Source organism: Phocoena phocoena, chromosome 10, assembly GCF_963924675.1.
Source record: "Phocoena phocoena chromosome 10, mPhoPho1.1, whole genome shotgun sequence".
In the NCBI taxonomy this organism is placed as follows: Eukaryota; Metazoa; Chordata; class Mammalia; order Artiodactyla; family Phocoenidae; genus Phocoena; species Phocoena phocoena.
This window is the reverse complement of record NC_089228.1, coordinates 61,006,656-61,028,394: the sequence shown is the minus strand read 5'-3', so window position 1 is coordinate 61,028,394 and position 21,739 is coordinate 61,006,656. Positions and strand designations below refer to the sequence as shown.

The 21,739-nt window shown below is 42.2% G+C and overlaps 1 protein-coding gene across 4 annotated transcripts in view; it reads right to left on the bottom strand.

Moving 5' to 3' along the window:
* DST (dystonin) overlaps positions 1–21,384 on the bottom strand; it is a 496,581-nt gene extending 475,197 nt beyond the window's left edge. For 3 of the 4 annotated variants that reach the window (XM_065886379.1, XM_065886381.1, XM_065886377.1), the window contains exons 1-2: positions 21,204–21,384; positions 20,602–20,636 (exon numbers count right to left, since the gene is read on the bottom strand). In XM_065886379.1, the coding sequence (XP_065742451.1) occupies positions 20,602–20,636; positions 21,204–21,384 (216 nt within the window). Of the gene's footprint in view, positions 1–20,574; positions 20,637–21,203 lie in introns of all 4 variants that reach the window. The other variant, XM_065886378.1, reaches the window with a different exon arrangement.
* Between the last annotated feature and the right edge of the window lie 355 nt (positions 21,385–21,739).

Genomic DNA, 21,739 nt, shown 5'->3' with positions numbered 1-21,739 from the left:
GTGAAAATAATTGATGAGATAGGAGGCTAGAGTTGAGATCAGAAACTTGACAAGGTGTTATTTTCCATCTTTTCCTTTACTTACTCCAAGGTAGCTACGTGGTGACCCTGATGGGTTTTTTAAAGAAGGCTAACGTTCCTGAGTGGAAAGCTTATTAACTGAGTCCATGGGAAGATGCACTCTCCCCAACCTGGTACACTTATGCCTCACCTCAGACTTTTGGAGAACCTAAAAGAGAAGACAGAAGGGACACAGAAAATGAAGTACTAGGACCCAAGAATCTGTCATGACCACATTCATGATTCTGCTATTAAAATGCAAGCATTTCTCAACCAACAAGGACTTTATTTCCAAAATACACAAAAAGCTTATACAACTCAATAACAAAAAGACAAACAGCCCAATCAAAAACTGAGCAGAAGATCTAAATAGACATTTCTCCAAAGAAGACATACAGATGGCCAGCAGGCACATGAAAAGATGCTCAACATCGCTAATCACTAGAGAAATGCAAATCAAAACTACAACGAGGTATACACCTCACACCAGTCAGAATGGCCATCATCACAAAGTCTACAAATAAGGACTTCCCTGGTGGTCCAGTGGTAATGAATCTGCCTTCCAACGCAGGGGACGCAGGTTCGATGCGTGCTTGGGAACTAAGATCCCACATGCTGCGGGACAACTAAGCCCGCGTGCCACAACTATTGAGCTCGTGAGTCTCAATGAGAGAGCCCGCGTGCCGCAAACTACAGAGCCCACACGCTCTGGGGCCTACACACCATAACTACAGAGCCCACACGCTCTGGAGCCCGTGAGCCACAGCTACAGAGACCATGCGCCCTGGAGCCCACATGCCACAACCAGAGAAAGAAAACCCGCACGCCACAACTAGAGAGAAGCCTGAGGGCTACAATTAGAGAGAAGCCCGAGCGTCACACGGAAGATCCCACATGCCTCAAAAAAGATCCCATGTGCTGCAACTAAGACCCGACGCAGCCAAAAAGAATAAAGAAAATAAATAATAATTTTTTTTTAAAGTCTACAAATAATAAATGCTGGAGAGGGTGTGGAGAAAAGGGATCCCTCCTACACTGCTGGTGGGAATGTAAATTGGTGCAGCCACTATGGAGAACAGTACAGTTTAAAAAACTAAATATAGAGCTACCATATGATCCAGAAATCCCACTCCTGGGCATATATCCAGACAAAACTATAATTCAAAAAGATGTATGCAATCTTATGTTCATAGCAGCACTATTTACAATAGCCAAGACATGGATACAACCTAAATGTCCCTCAACAGATGAATGGGTAAAGAAAATGTGGCATATATATACCATAGAACATTACTCAGCCATAAAAAAGAATGAAATAGGGCTTCCCTGGTGGCGCAGTGGTTGGAAGTCCGCCTGCCGATGCAGGGGACATGGGTTCGTGCCCCAGTCCAGGAGGATCCCACATGCCGCAGAGCGGCTGGGCCCATGAGCCATGGCTGCCGAGCCTGCGCATCCGGAGCCTGTGTTCCGCAGCGGGAGAGGCCACAACAGTGAGAGGCCGGCGTACCGCAAAAAAAAAAAAAAAATGAAATAATGCCATTTACAGCAATCTGGATGGCCTTAGAGATTATCATACTAAGTGAAGTCAGAAAGAGAAAGACAAATACCACATGATATCACTTATATGTGGAATCTAAAATATGACACAAATGAACTTACCTACAAAACAGAAACAGACTCACAGACATAGAGAACAGATTTGTGGTTGCCAAGGGTGGGGTGGCAGGGAGGGAAGTACTGGGAGTTTGGGATTAGCAGATGCAAACTATTATATACAGAATGGATAAACAACAAGGTCCTACTGTATAGCACAGGGAACTATATTCAATATCCTGTGATAAACCATAATGAAAAAGAATATATATAAAAAAAAATATATATATATATATATGAGTCACTTTGCTCTACACCACAAACTAACACATTGCAAATCAACTATACTTCAATAAAATAAATTTAAAAATTAAAAAAATGTAAGCATTTGGGTCATATCCCCAAAACTGTACCAGTTAGTAGCAGGAAACCTCAGCAGGGACTGGCATCAGAATAGGACAGAAAAGAGGAGCAGGTAAGAGGGAGAATTACTTAGAGACATGAGTACAATGATAATGGGATTAAAAGGGCACCAAAGACACACTATGGGTTTCACAGCTTGGTTTGGACCAGCTCTGGCACCCACAAAACCTTTTCTCAACTAGCTCAGCTAATGCAGCATCAGACATCATAGATCTCCCATTATATGATAACAAACAAGCACCAATCCCAGAGAATCTCATAAAGGAATGCCATCAAACTTTAAGAAATAAAACGAGATACAGTAACAGAAACCAGGAATGGTTAATGTTAAATGTTATTTGAATGGTTCCAGAGCTTAGAAAAAACATGGGAAACCCCAAATGTTTACAAAGCAACTAACAGCATTGAAATGAAAACCTGACACAGATCACCCAAAAAGAGAAAACTTCAGACCAGTCTCATATGCAAATATTAATGCAAAAATATTAATGAAAATATCAGCTAGTAGAATCAGCAGCCCATGAGACAAATACAACATGACGAAGGGAGATTTATTACAGTAATTCAAGAAAAGTCCAGCATTAGAAAATCCATTATTATATTTCACGGGTCTAAAGAAAAAACCACACACACACAATCACCTCCATTGGCACAGAAAAAGCATTGGGGAAAAAATTTCAGGAAACAATCTTGATAAAAACATTCAATAAAACAGGAACAGATGAGTCATCAGATTGGGTGCTTTCAGGAAAGCAGAAAGTATTTCAAAAGAGGGGATTAAATAAAGGGAATTGGTGAAACAGGTGCTAGAGGACTGGAACGGTAGAATGTTAACCTAGCGATAACAAATGCAGGAAGCCGCTAACACCCATTGAGCTGGAGGGAGGGGAAGCAATCAGGTTACAAGAATGTCGGGGCTCAGAGGAGAGGCCCCACAAAGCTGGAGCTCGGACCTGTGAGAAGAGCCCACTGCTCAGGTGCCGTCAGCCCCTCAGGGGCTCAGAGGAGGGCTCACACCTCCAGGGAGGGACACAGCCTGGCTGCTGTACCTATGAGCAGAGGTGAGCCTGGTTCTCAAAATCTAGAGAAAAAGCTGGAGGCTGTGCTGAGAGCCTCTACTGGGCACCTCTGCTAGGAGCAGAGGAGACAGGAAGTGTTCCTCCCTCCTAATGACAGATCCCATCAGGAAGCAGCTATCACAGGCATCTGGAAAATGTGGTCTACAGAGCCCCAGCTCCACACCGGAGTACAGTATACAAGGGCGAGGTGAAGCCAGGAGGCCAAGGGTAAACCAGCACAGAGGGATACTTCTGAAGCATGATAAAATGTATTTATCTCAACCCAAAAGCTTCACAGGGAAACCCCAGGAACATTCTTATAAAGTCAGGAACAGGAAAAGGATACCTACTCTTATTACTATTACTTAACATTTTGTGGGATGTCCTAGCCAATGCAAACATACAAGTGAAATGAATAAGAAATGTGAAAGTTGGAAAGGAGGATGTACAATAATCTCTAGTCTCAGATGATGTGTTTTATACCTGGAAACCCCAAAGGGACTCCACGGAGAAGTACTACAAACCATGAAATAATGAAGTACGTTAGAAGATTACAAGATTAAGATAATGAAACCAACAGTTTGTACAGAACTACAAATAGAAGATATAATGGAAAAGAAAGACTCACTTTTAATCACAACCAAAAAGATAAAATACTAGAAATACTCTTAACCAAAAACGTGAAAGAACTACATGAAAAACACTCCTCCACAAAAGAAGAATTGAATAGAAAAGGATACCAGTTTTTAGATAGGAAAACTCAAAATGATAAAGATTCCATTCTCCTTTAGCAAAATTCCCATTTAATGTGGTCTCAAATAAAAATACTGTATTTTTCCTTAGAATTAGAAAACCTGCAAGAAAGAAATCATTCAAAAGAATAGCAAAGCAAAAGTGTATTTTAATAAGAGAGGACTACAATGTGTTATGAAGCCTCAATAATTAAAACAGACCATTATGGAGGGCCATATGGTAACATTTATCAAAAGGGAAATATATTAACTTTTGACCCCATAATTCTCCTTCTGAGAGTTCATCCTACAGATAATATTTGCACACATGTGAAATGACTAAGGTTTTACATTTAAGCATTGTTTATAACAACGAAAGATTAGAAAATTCCCAAGTGTCAGTAACAGGAGGATGGTTAATTGCCTTATATGCTTGCATCTAATGGAATACTATGTTGCCATAAAAAGAAATAGAATACTCCTAATGGAAAGTTCAGCTAGGTGCATTGAGTAAAACAAGATGCAAATAGCATACACAGTTACTATTCATATAAGAGAAAAATAAAATGAATTTCTACTTCCTCATATATAGAAAAATAAATAATGAGAAGATTCACAAGAAACTAAGAAGAGTGGTTATCTAAATTTCCTAAAAAGTGAGGAACAAGAATGGGATAAAGAATTCTCACTGATATATTTTTATATGTTCTAATTTTTGACTATTGAATATTTGAATACCTATGCAAAAATTAAAATAAACAGTAACCGCAAATGCTACCAAACTAAATCTTTAATCCCACAGGGAAGAGACACCAGCACACAAAAAGTTTTTCCTGTTACCTTTCTCCACTCCCCCAATCCCATTATGAAAATCTTACATGTAGAGTCAGAAAAAACACACACACAATAATCCCAGTTTACACCCTGACTCTGCACCCAAGACACAGAAACTTGGGGAAATACAGGTACAGCCAAAGAAGAGAAGAAAGGAAGCATTCACACTAACTTCAATGAATGACAAATTTCTCATCGGCTTACACATCACTGTGAGATTAAAAAAAAGAAGAAGAAGAAAAAGAGAGCTCTTCAAAGGTAGGGGCAGGTCTTATTCAACTTGATTTTATTCCAAGGTTTCTGATGGAAGGCCTCTCTCAGTCAGCTGGGTTCACTCTTCTGGTTAGACTGAGCCCTTCAGAGCCAATGGTCCAGAGTAAGCTGTCCTCTAGGCTCTGGTGGTTCCCAGATGGATAAGGAAAACAGGTAAGGAAAGTGGTGACGGTTTGCAGAGCCTCTGGCCTCCTCTTGTGGGTGCCAGTACCCAACCCAGGGCATATGCCACAGCCTGGCTTACAGGGCCCTGATGTTGGGATCTACTAAATTAGTTGTAGCAAAGGTATTGGCGAGATTCCAGCTGTTAGAAGGGTTTAAACCAAGAGTAAATAACATCCAAGAGGGGGCAGCTTAAAGGAAACCCGGGCACATCTTCCTTACCTTTTACAGGCAGCCCCTCCTCTGTACAAAATGTGTTTGTGAAAGCACAGAAGAAATGAAATGTGAGGAAGTCACACAAGAGATATTTAGGTTGGAGGCCCAGAAACTAAAATATAAGATAAAAAATCCTTAGTAATAGCTCCCCTTTTACACACACCCTTCAAGGACAGAGTTCCAGAATTCCAGACAGGTCCCTTGCTTTGGCTTTTTTTTCCTATGTAATAAATGACTGTAGATGGTCTTCAATTCCATGAGCAGACATTTGAGGCTAAGAATTGACTCTCTTGCCTCACCTGATGATTTTGTACATCTCTGTCCGAAGTGCATCAGCTGTATGAGATTTAATATCCCAACACCAGCATCAGCAGTCATTTTTCCAATGTTCAGTCATTTATGTAAAAAAAAAAGATGCAAAAAAGTATTCAAATTATTGACAAATGCTGCTGAACAAAGGCAGCAATTTTACTGAAATGGGTCACAGGCAAGGCAGCTCTCAAAATATTCCTTTGTCATGACTGAGTGACATAATCCAAAATCCTGGCATAAAAACCTGTGTAGAGAGGGCATTAATATACTGCATGAAAGGGAAGGTAATATACTCAGTCAGAAATTTGAACAGACAAGCAACCCCGTGTATTGTTAAATCCAAATTTCAGACACTTCCTGGGGCCTCCCTGTCAGTCTTTTATAACGTGGAATGAATCAGGTTGACGTGATTATCCTCTAATTATGTCTAGCTGCATTCTTCAGTACGGAAATGGCATTCTGACTGGAGTTGACGGTAGAAGTCTGGGGAGGAAAGGGTGTTGCAGGAGATCAGGGGCACTTGGGGTAGGGCAAGCCTATTAGATGTGGAGAAAAGTGCTCTGGGAAACCAAAAAACAGCCTGAGAGCAGTGGTACCCAGAGGAGAAGGAGGCTGAGAAAGAGGAGGGAAAACAGCAGAACCAAATTTCAAATACTTTGTGTTTTCTCACATGTGCCCTAGTGACTCCAACTATTTTACGCACTTAATCCCATTCATTGTTTCATCAAACATTTACCGAACATCAAATATTCAACACACAGTGAGTAAGGACCCATCACACGCCAAATGCCACACAAGGCTATGGAGAAACAAGATGAAAAGTACACAGTACCTGCTTTGAGAAGACAGATGTGTCAGTCCCCACACCTGGGGTCCTCATCTGGTCCTGGAGGGAGATGTTCAGGAGGATTAAAGGAGGATTGTGAGATAAACGGAGGAAAGAGGCAATGTTTAATCCTCCTTTTGAAGTAGGAGTAGGAATTACCACACACACACACACAAAAAAAGAGTAGAATTCCAGCACTGGCAACAGTATGAAAACACAGGACAGTGAACATGAGGCAGCTGAGCCTTGTCTGAGTTTAGGGTATGCACCCGTTGGAGGTGGTTGGAGCTGAGGCTGCAAAAAAATTACTAATCTCGCAGGCAGACAGTGTGGGAAGTCAGATCTGACTACAGGTAACTAATTCTGCCAACAGTATAGCAAGAGGCGGACTGGAACCAGAGGCAAGGAGACCAGATAACAGACTATTGTAAGAGCCGGTTCCTTCCCTGTCCCCAGCTTTATGTTTGTCACCACGACATTGTATTTCATCAGATGCCCCTCCCCTCTCCAGCTACTGCCCTTATCAGGTGACTACACAATTCATCTTCCAAACAGGTACATTCTTAAGAGTGAGTGGAAGCACCAAAACAATAGGCATAAACTCAAATTCTTTCTGGCAAAGAGGGTGATAAAATCTTTCCATCACTGGGGCAGGGGGGCATGTTAGCACAACACAGATTTTGATCTGAGAAAAATGGCAACTCTTGCTTTTCCATTTAGTTTCTGTTTTTTAAATTACTGTTTGGTATGCTCTGAGTTTATAAATTCTAGCATGTAGGCTGTCAACGGTTCAGCTCAAGAGGGGAACAGTTTACTAATTCGCTGATATTTAACCCACCAGTGCATTCCACTGGGGAATGTAAACAACCTCCATTATCAAAATGGAAATAGCATCCATTCTGTGACCACCCTAGGTTGGCTGCCCTCCGGGCTGGCCTTCCATCTGTCAGTTAACGTGTACTCAGGAAATATAAATTCATTTGAACAATAATCTTAAAAAACATGATCAGGAAACTATATTCTCTTAAATATATATATATATATAACATTTCCAAAGTCAAATACTGATATCCAGTAAAAAAAGTTTCCTACCATTTCTTTGAACAATATAGAGAACAAAGAATTACCAAACAGATTTAAGATGAATTTTTTTTTAGTTGTCTGGATTATTCTTGTACACTCTCCCTATCAGTTGGCAGCATCTCTCTGTTTTCCTAAGCCACACACACTACTTCAGCTTTAATTAAAAGGCCCGTTGCCATAGTTTCTCAGAGAAAAGCTCAAGGCATTCTTGAGTCCATTATTTTCTTGAGGTTTCTAGAGAAATTGTAACATAGCAGTAGCCAGCCAAAATTTCCCAATTTTACCTCCCACCCAGTACAGCAGATGACTCAGACATGTAGCTAGGTATTCCGAATATTTTTAAGAGAGTCTAAACAACTAGGAATGTTACTTAAAATTCAGCCTTTGCTTTCTTCTGTTCTGCCACGTCGGTAATGTAACCAGCAGACCCAGAATGAGGGGGAATTCAGCCTAACAAATACACTGACTGCATCTGTGGAAACACCAGCACATTTTCTTTCTAACAATAATGGAGAAAATGCACTGTATTTGCATGTTGTTATAATCTTATTGCTCTGTATCTTATAACTCAGAAATGTAAATTCCAATATGTTGGAAAAAAAGCTCTCAGAAAATAGATTAAATAATGGAAATTCATTTCTTTGAGGATTTCAAAAATTAACAAGTGGAGCTCAGAGAACCTTACTTCTTTAAGTTAAAACTTGCTTCCGGGACTTCCCTGGTGGCACAGTGGTTAAGAATCCACGTTCCAATGCAGGGGACACGCTTTCGAGCCCTGGTCCAGGAAGATCCCACATGCCACAGAGCAACTAAGCCCGTGAGCCACAACTACTGAGCCTGCGCTCTAGAGCCCGTGAGCCGTAACTACTGAGCCTGTGTACTGCAACTACCAAAGCCCACGCACCTACAGCCCGTGCTCCACAACAAGAGAAGCCACCGCAATGAGAAGCCCACACGCAGCAATGAAGACCCAATGCAGCCAAAATTTAATTAATTAATTTTAATAAAAAAAGAAAACTTGCTTCTGGGTCCCCACCCTGCTTTCAGATGGCAATTACCACTATCTCTAAGTCCTGAAGAGCAAGCTCAAAGGTTATTCTCAGTTTTCAAGGTTAAAGGCTGTGAATTAACACTGATCTCTATGAACCTTAGGAAGGGCAAATGCCAGTTCAGCTCATTGTAATTCAGCCCCACTTTCCTGTTTCTCGGTAGCTATGAGCATGGGCTCTGCAGGTAAAAGAGCCAGGGCTGGGATTTCAGCTTTGGGAGTCACTGGGCAAGGGCTGATTAAATGAGATAGAACATCTATAAAGACAGGCACACTCTCAGAAAATGGCAGCTATTATCATTCCCCATAAGTAGGTCATCTCCAGCACAGGATGTAGAGCAGGGTAAGATCTCACTATTTTCAGAAGAGCCTAAAAGCATCCTGCTCCCCTTGACTATCATTTTACAAACTAATATAGGAGTGGGATAGGGAGGGTGGGAGGGAGGGAGACGCAAGAGGGAAGAGATATGGGAACATATGTATATGTATACATATGTATACATATGTATATGTATACATATGTATACATATGTGTGTTAGTGGAAACTAACACACCATTGTAGAGCAATTATACTCCAATAAAGATGTTAAAAAAAAACTAATATAAACTACTCAATTACTGATCTTTCCAACCTAAATGTCATATAAATCATTTGACTTTCTCATTCTGTATCACCAAACTTCCTTTTATTCTCTCTTCTATATACAATGAAGAGATTCTAAAAAGTATTTGAGAGATAGAAAGGCCATTTTCCCAACCGGAGCACAGGGAAATTAAATATGTCCTGTGGTATTAGATGACAGGTATTTACCATCATCTAATGTGGTGAATAAATGCGTGGTGAATGAAGGTGCCATTCTGTCATAGCTATTATGCTATGCATCCCTTTATCTTTCCATCTGAGTGGCTTAGGTATTTTAAAAATCACATATATTACTGTCACTGATTCTCACAGGTCCTGATAAAAGACAGAGGGACTTCCCTGGTGGTCCAGTGGTTAAGACTCCACGCTTCCAATGCAGGGGGTACGGATTTGATCCCTGGTTGGGGAACTAAGATCCCACATGCTACAAGGCGTGGCCCGAAATAAATAAACAAATAAAATTGTAAAAAAAAAAAAAAAAAGAACAGGCATTGCTATTTCTAGTTTACCCAAAGAGAAAGGGAATCTCAGCAATAATAAGTGACTTACCCTCAAGGTGAGCTAAGGAACAGGCTTGACCACAGGTCTTCAATGCCTAAGTCAGGACCCTCCCTACCACCTCTCTGTGTGGTCAGGACCCTCCCCACTACACCTCTCACGCGGCCCTATCACTGCAGCATGATGAAGGGGGGCTGAGAAACATCTCCCCAGGGAGCTTCTGTAGCCCCATATATTCCTGAACACACACTTCTTCAGTTCAAACAAACAAACAAACAAACTTGGAGCAATCGCATCAGCCTGAAGGGTACCTCCTACCTCCTGGCTGCAGGAAAAAGATCTGAGCTGGCATTTCAAGTTGTAGACTGGGGACAACTTTGTGAATTACTATTTCTCCAAGTATCACGGGTAACTTACAGGAGGTTTTCTACCACATCTCACACCTGAGCTCAATCCGCCCTGCCAAGGCACTGCCCAGGGCGACCCTAACTAGGCAGGATATCTGGTCAGTTCACTGCAGGAGTTCTTAACTGGGGTCTGCCTCTGCCCCAGGATCCACAGATGAGCATGAAGAGGGCCCCTGAAGGCACCTGAAAGTATGTGAGAAAGTATACGTCTATGTCGCTCTAATTTTTCTGGAGATGTGGACCAGAGCTTTCACGAGATTCTCAGAATGCTCACCAAGAGTTAAAATCCTGTAGAAGGACTTCAGAACAACAGAAATTAATTAGACCTCATTATTATTATTTTATTTTTAAAAATTTTGTTTCTATTTGTGACTACTCACTTAAAAAAAAAAAGTTGGACCATCTCACCAAATCTTCCCAAATATATCTGTAATTCCTTCGGGACGCCCTACAGCAGCTTTCAAAACAAGAGAGTTACAATCTAGATCTGCTGGAAATGCTCGCAGAGGCCTGCTGCCTCCTCGCTGCAGCCACTACAGGCTGGGTCAGGTCAGGGATTTGATTCTCCAGAGCTGGTCAGTTAGTTATTGAAACCTAACAGTCTATTGCTAAATTACTTCCTTTTTTAATATATAAATTTATTTATTTATTTTTGGCTGCATTGGGTCTTCCTCGCTGCACGTGGGCTTTCTCTAGTTGCGGCGAGTGAGGGTTGCTCTTCGTTGCCGTGCATGGGCTTCTCATTGCAGTGGTTTCTCTTCTTGCAGAGCACAGGCACCAGGCACACAGGCTTCAGTAGTTGTGGCACGTGGGCTCAAGAGCACAGGCTCAGTAGTCACGGTGCATGGACTTAGTTGCTCCGTGGCATGTGGGATCTTCCCGGACCAGGGCTTGAACCCGTGTCCCCTGCATTGGCAGGTGGATTCTTAACCACTGCGCCACCAGGGAAGCCCCTGATAAATTACTTCTTAATGTGAGAGTTCTATTCTCTTTGTAAATAAAATCTGCAGGTATTGCAATCTATTTGGTTTTCAAGAATTAGTGGAAAATCCAGAAAATCTGGAGAATGACAAGACTGAACAAAAAGAAAAGAAATTTTTTTCAAATGACAATGTATTGAAGTTAGATTTCTAAAACTTCTGCATAATAATGAAATAGGGGGACTCTTCAGTACTGCATGAGTTATATGTAGCAATACACATTTCTGCCAACCTCATCTTAACTAGATGGCAAAATGCTATGAGATTTTCCAAAAACTAAATAATAAAAGAAGGAAAGCAATGGGCTTAAGGTGGAGGGTGGATAGACTAATTAAAAACGGACTGGTTCTGGGACTTCCCTGGTGGTCCAGTGGGTAAGACTCCGCACTCCCAATGCAGGGGGCCCAGGTTCGATCCCTGGTCGGGGAACTACATCCCACATGCCGCAACTATGAGCCGGCATGCCGCAACTATGAGCCCACATGCCACAATTAAAAAAGATCCCACATGCCTCAACAAAGATCCCATGTGCCATAACACCCAGTGCAGCCAACAATAAATAAATAAATAAATAAATATTTTTTAAACAGACTGGTTCTGGTTACAATAAATTAGAACAAGCACATGCCTCCCACTGAGCATGGCTGTACACCTGGACAGAATGCACTGAGTAGCTTCTGAGGATCCTGAAAAGCAAAGAGTAGCGAGAGGCTTGAAGTAAAAAGGCCAGAATTCGAAGTACCACCAAACCAGTGATGAGTTTGCCATGTTTGCTCTCCAGTATCCCCCAGACTGAATGCAAGCAAGCAGCGCAGCCTGAAACCCAGAGCTGGGTACTGAGCTGAGGCAGAGACAGCTCCAGGAAAAGTCCCCTCATTCTGGCTTGAGGAGTGAAGAAGAGAATTCTTAAGACTCAAAGTGCAGAAATCCCCCATCTTTTTCTTCTCTGAGTTCTCTTAAGCCTCAGCTTTCAAGCAATCCCACGAGCAGTGACATTAGAAATCCCAAAGGAGGAGAAAATAAAACTCTTAGGAAGGAAACCTTCCTTTCTGATCCCAAGAAACTAGGACAAACTCCCATTGTATTCTTTCCCTCTCTTCCTGCCACGTGGCCCTGGACACAAGCATAGTCACAGAAGTGTGCAACGAACAGGAGAGCAAACCCCAACTTTCTGGCTGGATGAACACAAAAGGAACCAACAAAAGTAATACCAACCCTACAGAAATTAAAAGGAGCAAAAGAGAACACTATTAGGCCAACAAATTAGACAATTTAGATAAAATGAACAAATTTCTAGAAAGACACAAATTATCAGACTGACTCAAGAAAAAATAGAAAATCTTAAAGAGGTATATATAAAGAATTTGAATACTTAAATTTTAAATTAAAATCATCAGTTTTGTGAAGAATTGCTCCAGATGACTGGCCAGGAGACTATTCAAGATTTCCTGCAGTGGAGGAAATTTCTTTAAGAAGATGATTTAGTTTGCTAGAACTTTCCATTTTATTTCGTTTCTGTAACGAATGTATTGTCCAAAATGCCCATTTCGTTTTTAAAGATGGAACTCGAAACTCAGTATTTCAATAAAGTAAAAAATAAAATAAAATAAAAATGGGCAAAGATTTGAACATTTCACTAAGGAAGATCTCTGAACTGCTAACAAGCACACGAAAAAAATGCTCAAAATCGTTAGTCATTAGGGAAATGCAAATGAAAACTAAAGCAATACCACTTCAGACCCACTAGAAGAGCTATGATCAAAAAGACAATAACAAGTATTGTCAAGGATGTGGAGAAACTGGAACCCTCATACCCTGCTGTTGAGAATGTTACACTGAACAGCCACTTTGGAAAACAGTTTGACAATTTCCCCTAAAAAGTAAACACATACTTACCATACAAGCTAGGAATTCTACTCCTAGGTATCTGCCCAAGATAAATAGAAACATACGTCCACACAAAGATTTCAAGCAAATATTCACAGCAGCATTATTTATAATAGCTAAAATTTGGGGGGAAATCCAATGTCCATCAACTGGTGAATGGATAAATGAAGTGTGGTATAGTCATAGAATAAAGTACTATTTAGCAATAAAAATGAACTAACTATTGATACATGCTACAACATGGTTGAACCTAGAAAACATTAACATGCGTGAAAGAAGCCAGAGATGCAAAAGACTACCTATTATATGATTCCACTTACATACAATGTCCAGAAAAGGCAAATCCACAGATACCAAAAGCAGATTGATGGTTTTGCAGGTTAGGGGTAGGAACAGGGATCAGTGGAAAACAGGCATGAGAAATCTTTCTGGGGTGATGGAAAATATTCTAAAACTGGAAAGTATAGCCCCCAAAATTGTTGAAATGGTTAGGCTTAAAAATTTCAGGTGGAAGTAATTTTTATACAGATGTAAGCGAAGGTATTAGAAAAGACTGCCCAGGGAAAATGACAGAAAAAGCTTAAAATGAGTGTTTTAGAGATAGTAGACAGCAGCAAACTAGACATAAATCAAAAGATTAGCTACAAAATTGCAAACGTGGCCACAACACTATTTAACTTCTCCCATCAGCCCTCTATTTCCCCTACTCCCAAAAACAATGTGTGAGCAGAGGCCGTCTATGAGCTGAGAGCCTAGACCTCAGGAGGCCTAGTGCACTTCCAGTCTTGCTGCTATTGGAACCTGAATCTAACTGCATGTGAACCAACCTGGGTTGGCTTGATGGAAGAGGACAGATCATGTAGAGGCAGACTGTGAGTCAGCCAGAAGCTGACCAACAATGCATGACTGCATTGTTGCATCATCTCCTTAAATTGTGTGATGGCTGCACAACGTTGTAAACACACTAAAAATCATTGAATGGTACATTTTTAATGGGTGAACTGTATAGTATGTGAATTATATCTCAATAAAGCTATTTGAAAAATTATGAGCAAGGGAATACGTTGGGAATGTCAACATCTAAGTAGGAAGAGGGTCCAGTGCAGGAACAGAGGGAGCTGTGGCCAGAGAAAAAAGGTTGGGGGTGGGGGAGAGTTTCAAGAAGGGATCAGTGGCCAACAAAGTCCAATGCAAGGTAAGTCGATTAAACCTAAGATGGAAATATGTGATGTAACAATTTAGAACTCAATGTTGAGCTAAGGGTGAGTGGTTTCAAGTCGTAGCAGCAGAAGCCAGATTTTACTAAATTGAGGAGTAAATGAGAGGCGAGGAATAGGAGGTGGCAGATTTCAGAGAACTTTTCTTAAGAGAAGAGCTGGTGGTATAGGGAGGTTTACGTTGTTTTCAAAAGGACGCACCTATGATGTTTATGTGTTAGAAACAGGGGCCGGGAGAGAGGGAGCATCAGAAGAGAAAGGAGGGGACGACTCACAGAGCAGCCCCCAAGACACAGGAAGACAAGGAATTCATGGCGTAAGCATAAAATACCCATAGGGAGGACAGATGAAGTTTTCTTTGGGCTGGGAGGGAAGATTAAGATGCCACTTAGTTTGTAGGGGCAAGAAGTTGTTCTCTGTGAGTTAGGAGACAAAAGTCACTGGCTGAGGGCGAAGGGCTAGGCTTGAGGATTTGAGGAGGAAATAGACATTCAGATTATTATGGGAGAGGGATTTTCTTCAAGGAAGAAGTTTAAAAGCAGAGACACATTTCAAATACTTTTAAAAACTGTAATATATTACATAGCCTTGTACATAATAAATTGCCTGCAAATTTATTATGCTTTGCATTAGGAGTTGTAATGACCACAGGAGCAGGCTGTCACAAACCCCTGGACATATGGTGTCTGCAGTCAAATATAACCCAGTGATGCTTGAGCACTAGACCTGAAACATGCAATGCCCTGCAAGAGTACAGCTTCGGCGTGACCAGAAAGGCCCCTAGCCAATCATGGTCCCAGGCCTCCGCAGCTGAGGCCACAACTCTCCACTCTCCGTAACAGAGAAAAAAGAGTGATCAGGCTGTTTGGCCGTAGTTACTAGAAAAGAAATCAAAAGTCTTTCCTTCTCTTGAGAGGGCTCACAGCAGGTGCCCTCCTAAGGCATTCAAATAAAATAATGTTCTGTCAAAGCCTGTGTCAGCTGTCAAGTGGTACACAAAAATTACTTTTTATTATAGCTGGCACCTATTTATATTTCCATCTTGATGTGATCTCAAGACCCCTTTCTTCTAATTATATTGGCGTGTTCTGAGCTCTGAAAACAGGTGTGTTTCCTTAATCGTTGCCTATTCTTAAGCGGTTCTGCTGGCCTGGGGGTTTGCTCTGAGCCCCTGTCTGTCTAGCCAGGTACTACTCAGCCTGCATGCTGCAGCAGAAATATCACCTCCTCCTGGAAGGCTTCTCTGATCACCCCAGCCAGAAGCAATCATGTCATCAAAAGTATTCCAACCATTCCTTTTCTATACATAATTTGTTACTTTGTGTTTATGCTAATTATATCTTTATCTTTACCTGCCTTCAGTTCCTAGAAGGAATCACGTTTTACATGATGCCTTTTTTTAGCAGGATGCTTTTTTGCACATAGCAGAAACAGGGCCTGTTTACTCTGAAGGAGATTCAGAGATCATCTTCATGTTACCAGTGAAAACAGAAAGTCTGAATCTCAGAGACCCTAAAAGACTAGACCAAGATGGCACAGTTTGTTAGTGGCAGAGCTGGAACCCAAAGCCAGGACTTTGAACTCTTACTCCTGTAATCCTTTCATTAAACAAATACTTGTTATTAGCCTGTTTCTATGTTGTAACTGCAGTCTCAAAAAGAGTCATTCCTAACCCTTGAGGTTAGACAAAGATTTCAGACTTCTCCAAAAAAGCTTTTGTTTCCACTTTCATCTAGACTGGATTTAAAAGGTTTGGATGCATGAAAAAAAAAGTGGGTTTTTTTCTTTCTTCTTCTTCTTCTTTTGCTTTTAGCATTCTGCTTTGTTGCCACGTAGCTGAAGTAAGGGTAAATTATATGGTGGTAGTGACTTTGGTGAATGGGATGAATTTGTCTTTTTCACAAATGTACTGGCTTTACTTGCACAGCTTGGCCTCTGATGCTCCCATCAGATTTGTGATTCATAGTTGGATGTCAGTTCAGTTACTGGAGCAGAAGAAACCAGTAACTATAAAATTTCAGCACTGATATTGGGAGTGACCTGGAAGTCATTGTCAAGGCAGGGACTACACCTCAGACCCATTTTTATTCCTATCCTCTAATACCATACCTCATAAAGGATGAAAAAGTAAATGTTTGTTTTTAAAATAATTGTGTGAAACAAAATGAACCCTGTATCATGTGTGGAATTCAACTTAAGACTGATTTAATTAGCATAAACTAACTTAGACCTAGAATTTAACTCTAGGCAAAGAATTTATTTATAAAGATAACCTAATTGTAAAAGAGAGCTAAATAATAAACTATCAGTTTCTCTAATCCACTGAGTAACCCTTAATGAAAGATGCAAATTCCACAACAAGCTGTGAACTATGGGTATTCCACTGACCATTTTTCCATGGTTTGGTGCAGGGATTCTCTGGAAACATGATGAGGCCAAGAGGGTCAGTGTGGACCATCCTTTCATCTACGATAACGTGGAAAATTACTGGAAAAACCCAAAGGATTTGCCCATTCAGCTTTGTAAGAAATCACCACTAAAAATTCACTCCACTTAGCCTCTCTCTTTCATTGAGAATTTTGGGCATATGATTCTTTGAGCTGTGAGTGACACAGTTAAACACCACACAGCAGACAAAATGTAGCTGGGGGGTTCCTGTCTTACTGAGTCCTTATCTCACTTGAGTTGACTTAGTTAACTCTTTTGGTTCCTTTCCCTTAAACAGGAAGTGAAGATATTTACTCAGTCCTGATGGACACAAAACACCCTCCTGCCTCTACTGATATCAAACAAGGCTGCCCTTATTCCACCGAGCTGATGAATAGGGATCATGTACCACTGTTCATGCTGGGTATTCTCCAAGGGCATTATATGTAATTGTCTTCACTCTACTGAAGGGCTCACAAGGTTCTTTCTTGTAATCTAATGGTACCTCAATTACCCATATCACTTTCCGAGATTTCCTTAAAATCAGGACTGTCACTGTCTGATCTTCACCACAGGCATCTAGGGAAACAGTTAAGCATTGTGTAAAGTCACAGCATCAAACATTATTAAGTCCCCAGGAAAAATATCCTTCTTAGAGACCCAGAATGAACACTTGGTTTCCAGACTGCATCCCATCTCAATGTGAAATCACCTCTCATCACTATATGTATTGTTTATTACTATATATATGGTACAAGTATTTTATTTTCATATACAAAGCACATATTTCTAGCTATCTAACTGGGCCTTTTATCTGTCTGAGAATTGGAGATTGAGCCCTTGGTGAGCAGATTAATAATTTTACATTCTCATATGCTATTATTAAAATTTAGAGAACTCTTAAGCCAGTAGAGATGAGTTTGCAAGTATATGAAAATAAAAAGGGGCTGTTGGTGGTTATGGTTCCCAAACATCTCATAAATCTCTGAATCATTTATTTCTAGCTTCATGAGGAAGAAACTGAGTTGAAGCAAGGTGTTTATTATCCACTTAGTGAGGGGGGAAAAGCTGCAGCCCCTCACAAGAGATACGTAGCTTTTTTTCCTGCTGCAGAACCTCCCCAAAGCACACTGAGTCCTGATGCCATGGTTTCCCCCGTGGAGAACTATTTCTCTCTCTACCTGGGAAGAAACATCCTGAAATTTCCTCTCCAATTGGACTTTCCTGGACGTGTGGAAAGCAGAAGCAATATCCTCCGCCAAGTAAAGCAGCCAAGAGCTAACTGAACTTCCTCACGTGTTCCAGGGCTTTCCCAAAGCTCTTTCACATTTCAAAATAAGTCCGCAGATCCTAAACCCATTTTCCTCATTTGACAGCTACGGAAATACTGAGAGTGAATTATCTACTGACTGAGATTGGGATGAGGAATAGAATACTCGACAGGACTATAACTTGTAGGAAAATCAAAACATTTTCTTTGATACTTATTTTGCAGCAGCTACTGCTACAAAGCAACAAGAATAGCCATTATGTGACACAAGTTCTAATTTTCTAACACGCTAGAATCCGAAAACTTCATAGGTATTTCTCAAGGAGAAAATCCTGCTGGAAATGGCATTTTGGTAGAAACGGAGAAGGGAAAAAAATCCCCTCTGTTTTCCGTAGAGGAAAATGTCTTATTTGTGGCGAACATGAAACAATGATGAAATATGACATTCTCATGGAACAGTCTCACGATTTTTACTTATAAAATGACATTCTTTGAGTAGTTTAACACAGGGACTTGGTATGAAAAGGAACATGGGGGGGCCTATCAACAAATGAAGCTAATACTGCATTGAACTTTCTGAGAAAAAAAATCTAACCAAATACATTTTGTTATAATTAGTGATTTACATTTTTTAACACAAACTCAAGGGCAATGTTTTAAAGTCTAGAAAGATAAAATAAGAGTTGGGATTCAGCAAATGCTGAATTCTGAGCAACGTCCTGAGAATGTGCATTTTTCTTTTTGGCCCAATTCTGAGTTGTATTTGCCCAGTTACAAGAACTGGCACTCACAGAGAATTTTTCACTCATTTGATAAATACTTATTAAGAGCCCATTATACACCAGGCAGTGGGGATATAGCCCTAAACAAGAGAGACTTGGTCCATGCCGTCAAGATGTTCCCAGCCCAGCAGACAAGGCAAATACGAAGCACACACAGGATGTCAACCTGTACCAGGAATCTTGTGAAATGAGCTATGGCATTAAACAATCACTCCCAGCTTTCCTAACCAAATGCAAGCTCAGGACAAATGCTTAACTGACAGATAACTAAACAAAACATAGACCTATCTCATTTTTTCTGCCTATGCTTTAGTTGAATCACTTGATGACTAATCTAACAACCCATAACAGGATTCTTATTCTGGTTCTATCATTTACACGTACTGGACTGGTGATCTCCTTTTAAAATGAAAATCCTAAATTTTGGTGTTCGCACCCTGACTGTGATTTATTTTTTGTCACCTCTAAATGGGTTATTCTATTAAATTAATCAGGTATTCAAAAAGTGTTGGTTCATAACAGGCACAGCTTATGTTGTTTCACATAACTTTGAATTAATTAATCTAATAAAGACTTTAAGATTTCTGGACAGATCTTTTATTTTTACACATTTTTAATTCACTTTTACAAAATGTAATGATACCTATCCAGTACTGAATAGCTACTATGAACTAAGTGGGGTTTTGTTAACATGATTACTGGTAAACCTGCCCTCCCCCTACAGCCCTATAAGGTACTATTGGCCCTATTTTATAGTTGAAGGGCTGAGAAGTTGAGAGAGTTTCCCAGCACCACACAGCTAGTTAGTGTAAAGGCAGCAATGGAACCTCTGATTATCTGACTGGTTATTTTATTCTCTTTACAGTCCTATATTGAGTTAATAGTTCTCACCCACTGGGGTTCTATGTAGAATTATTCATTGTGCCACATTATAACGATGTTATAGTAATGCAGTAAAAGCTTTCAAGCAACCAGAGTCCAATCAAACATCTAGGGTGGAATAAAACATTGGATTAACTAGTGAAATGAAATGTAAAATAACTTCTCAGGTAAATGGCAAGTCAATGGAGCGTTTCTAACTATGAAGTCTTCGCTAAAATGAGCAAAGGGCATCAAGCATTGCTACCAGCACCCTCCTGGCTGTGTGAAACTCGTGGGAAAAGAGGGACAATCATCTCGCATTAAGCGGGGGGTTGGCCTGGAAATTCATCAAGAAATGCTGGGTCAGGGAGAGCTTGTGTTTCTCATTTTGGTCTATCTCCAGCGGAACTAGTCCTACAACAGTTCCACTGAATTGCTGCGAGGCCAGGTCACCTGTTTATGGAGGGATGGTCCACATCTTGTTAGTAAAGCCAGATCACTACCACCATCGCTCTGCAAAAATCATCAGACATCCCCAGTAAAACATGGAGCTCTTTCTGGGTGAATAGGAATATAAACTTGAAAGTCTAAAGGGAAATTCACATGGATCAAACTGCTCTGCACCAGCTCCCTAAAAGCTCCCAGCTGAGGTTAGATACCCAAGTGAACAGCCGCAGCCAGCTGCCTGCACCCAGAAAGCTTCGGGCGATTTATAGATTGTCAAGGAAACTGAGATCCATCCCGAGGCTCAGTTCATAAGGTCTGGCCGCTTTTAAGGGCTGTCTCACCCCTTCCAGTACAGCGGCTCCAGGACACAAGAGATCTGCCAATACCGTTCACTAGGCACTCATGCTGGGGAGTCACTTAAAAGGAAACACGTCCCTTTCGGCTTGGGGGTAGCATGCTGGCCATTCAACGCCCTACTGGCTTCTGAACACCCATATGATTAATATTGGTACCCAGCAAAGAGAACTTCTTCTGACCTTGAGCGTGCGCGCTAAATAAATTACCTCGGAACGAAAGTGGTGTGATCTCAAAACAGCATCTGCGGGAAAAAAAAAGAAAAACGAGACGTCAATTAACTCCTTGTTCTTCACCTGCCGAGTCACGGACGACTTACCCGAGAGACGAGGGTCGGGGAGGCGCGTTCCGGACGCCTCTAACGCAGTGGGGACAGCCTGCTGGGAGGGCTGTTTACTAGGCCATCGGTCTCTAGGTGATTTCTCCGCGAGAAGTTTCAGGGAAAGTTCTGGGGGAGTTGGGGAGCCCCGAACTCTCCATGCCCCACGGTCCAGCGCCGGCCGGAGGGTGGGGGTGGACGAGGCTGCCGCAGCCCGGACTCCGCTCCAGTCATCCCCAGGGCTTAAGCACACTGACACCAAGCATCTGGTGCGTTCCCCCAACCTCCCGGCGCTCTGCTTCCCGCGGTCACCCCAATCCGGCCGACCCGAGGAGGGGGACAGGGACGCTAAACACAGAAACGCACTGGGCTAGGGGAGCGGGCGCGGATAGGGTAGAGGGAGCAGCGCGGAAGCCAGAGAGCGCGCTTCCCTCTTCAAATCGGCTTAAAGGTTCCTTCCGGCCCGAGTAAGCCCGTCGCGGGGTGTCTTACCTCGGCTCCTTGAACGACCCGAAAAGACCGATTTCATCGGATGCCTCCCCTTCTGGAGCCTGCGGTGCCAGCAGCAGAAGAAGATGATGGTGGCGATGGTGCCCAGCAGAAGCAACAAGAGGAAAAGGGCACATTGGATGCTGTAGGGTCTCAGCAAGACGAGGAAAGCGGCGGCAATCATGGTGCGGGGCGAAGCGGCGGCGGCTGCCGGCGGGGCTGGAGGGCGGCGGCACAAGCACCCGCGCCGGGCGCACGCTGAGCTGCGGGCACGGGCGAGCGCAGCTCAGCGCGTCATGCCCGACGCTTGCGGCCCCGCGCCCGGCCCAATGGCTGCGCACTCGCGTCCGCCGCGCTACGCGAGTGAGCCCGGGCTGCGGGCAGCGCTGGCCATGACTCAGCAGACGGCGACCTGGCACGGACTTGGCCGCGGGTAGCCCACCCCGCCCTCCCCGGGCGCCCCCGCCCCCACCCGTGCGCAGCCCCCGGGCGCAGCCCCGCCGGAGACGCGGCGGACGGGGAGGGGCAGCGCCGCCGGC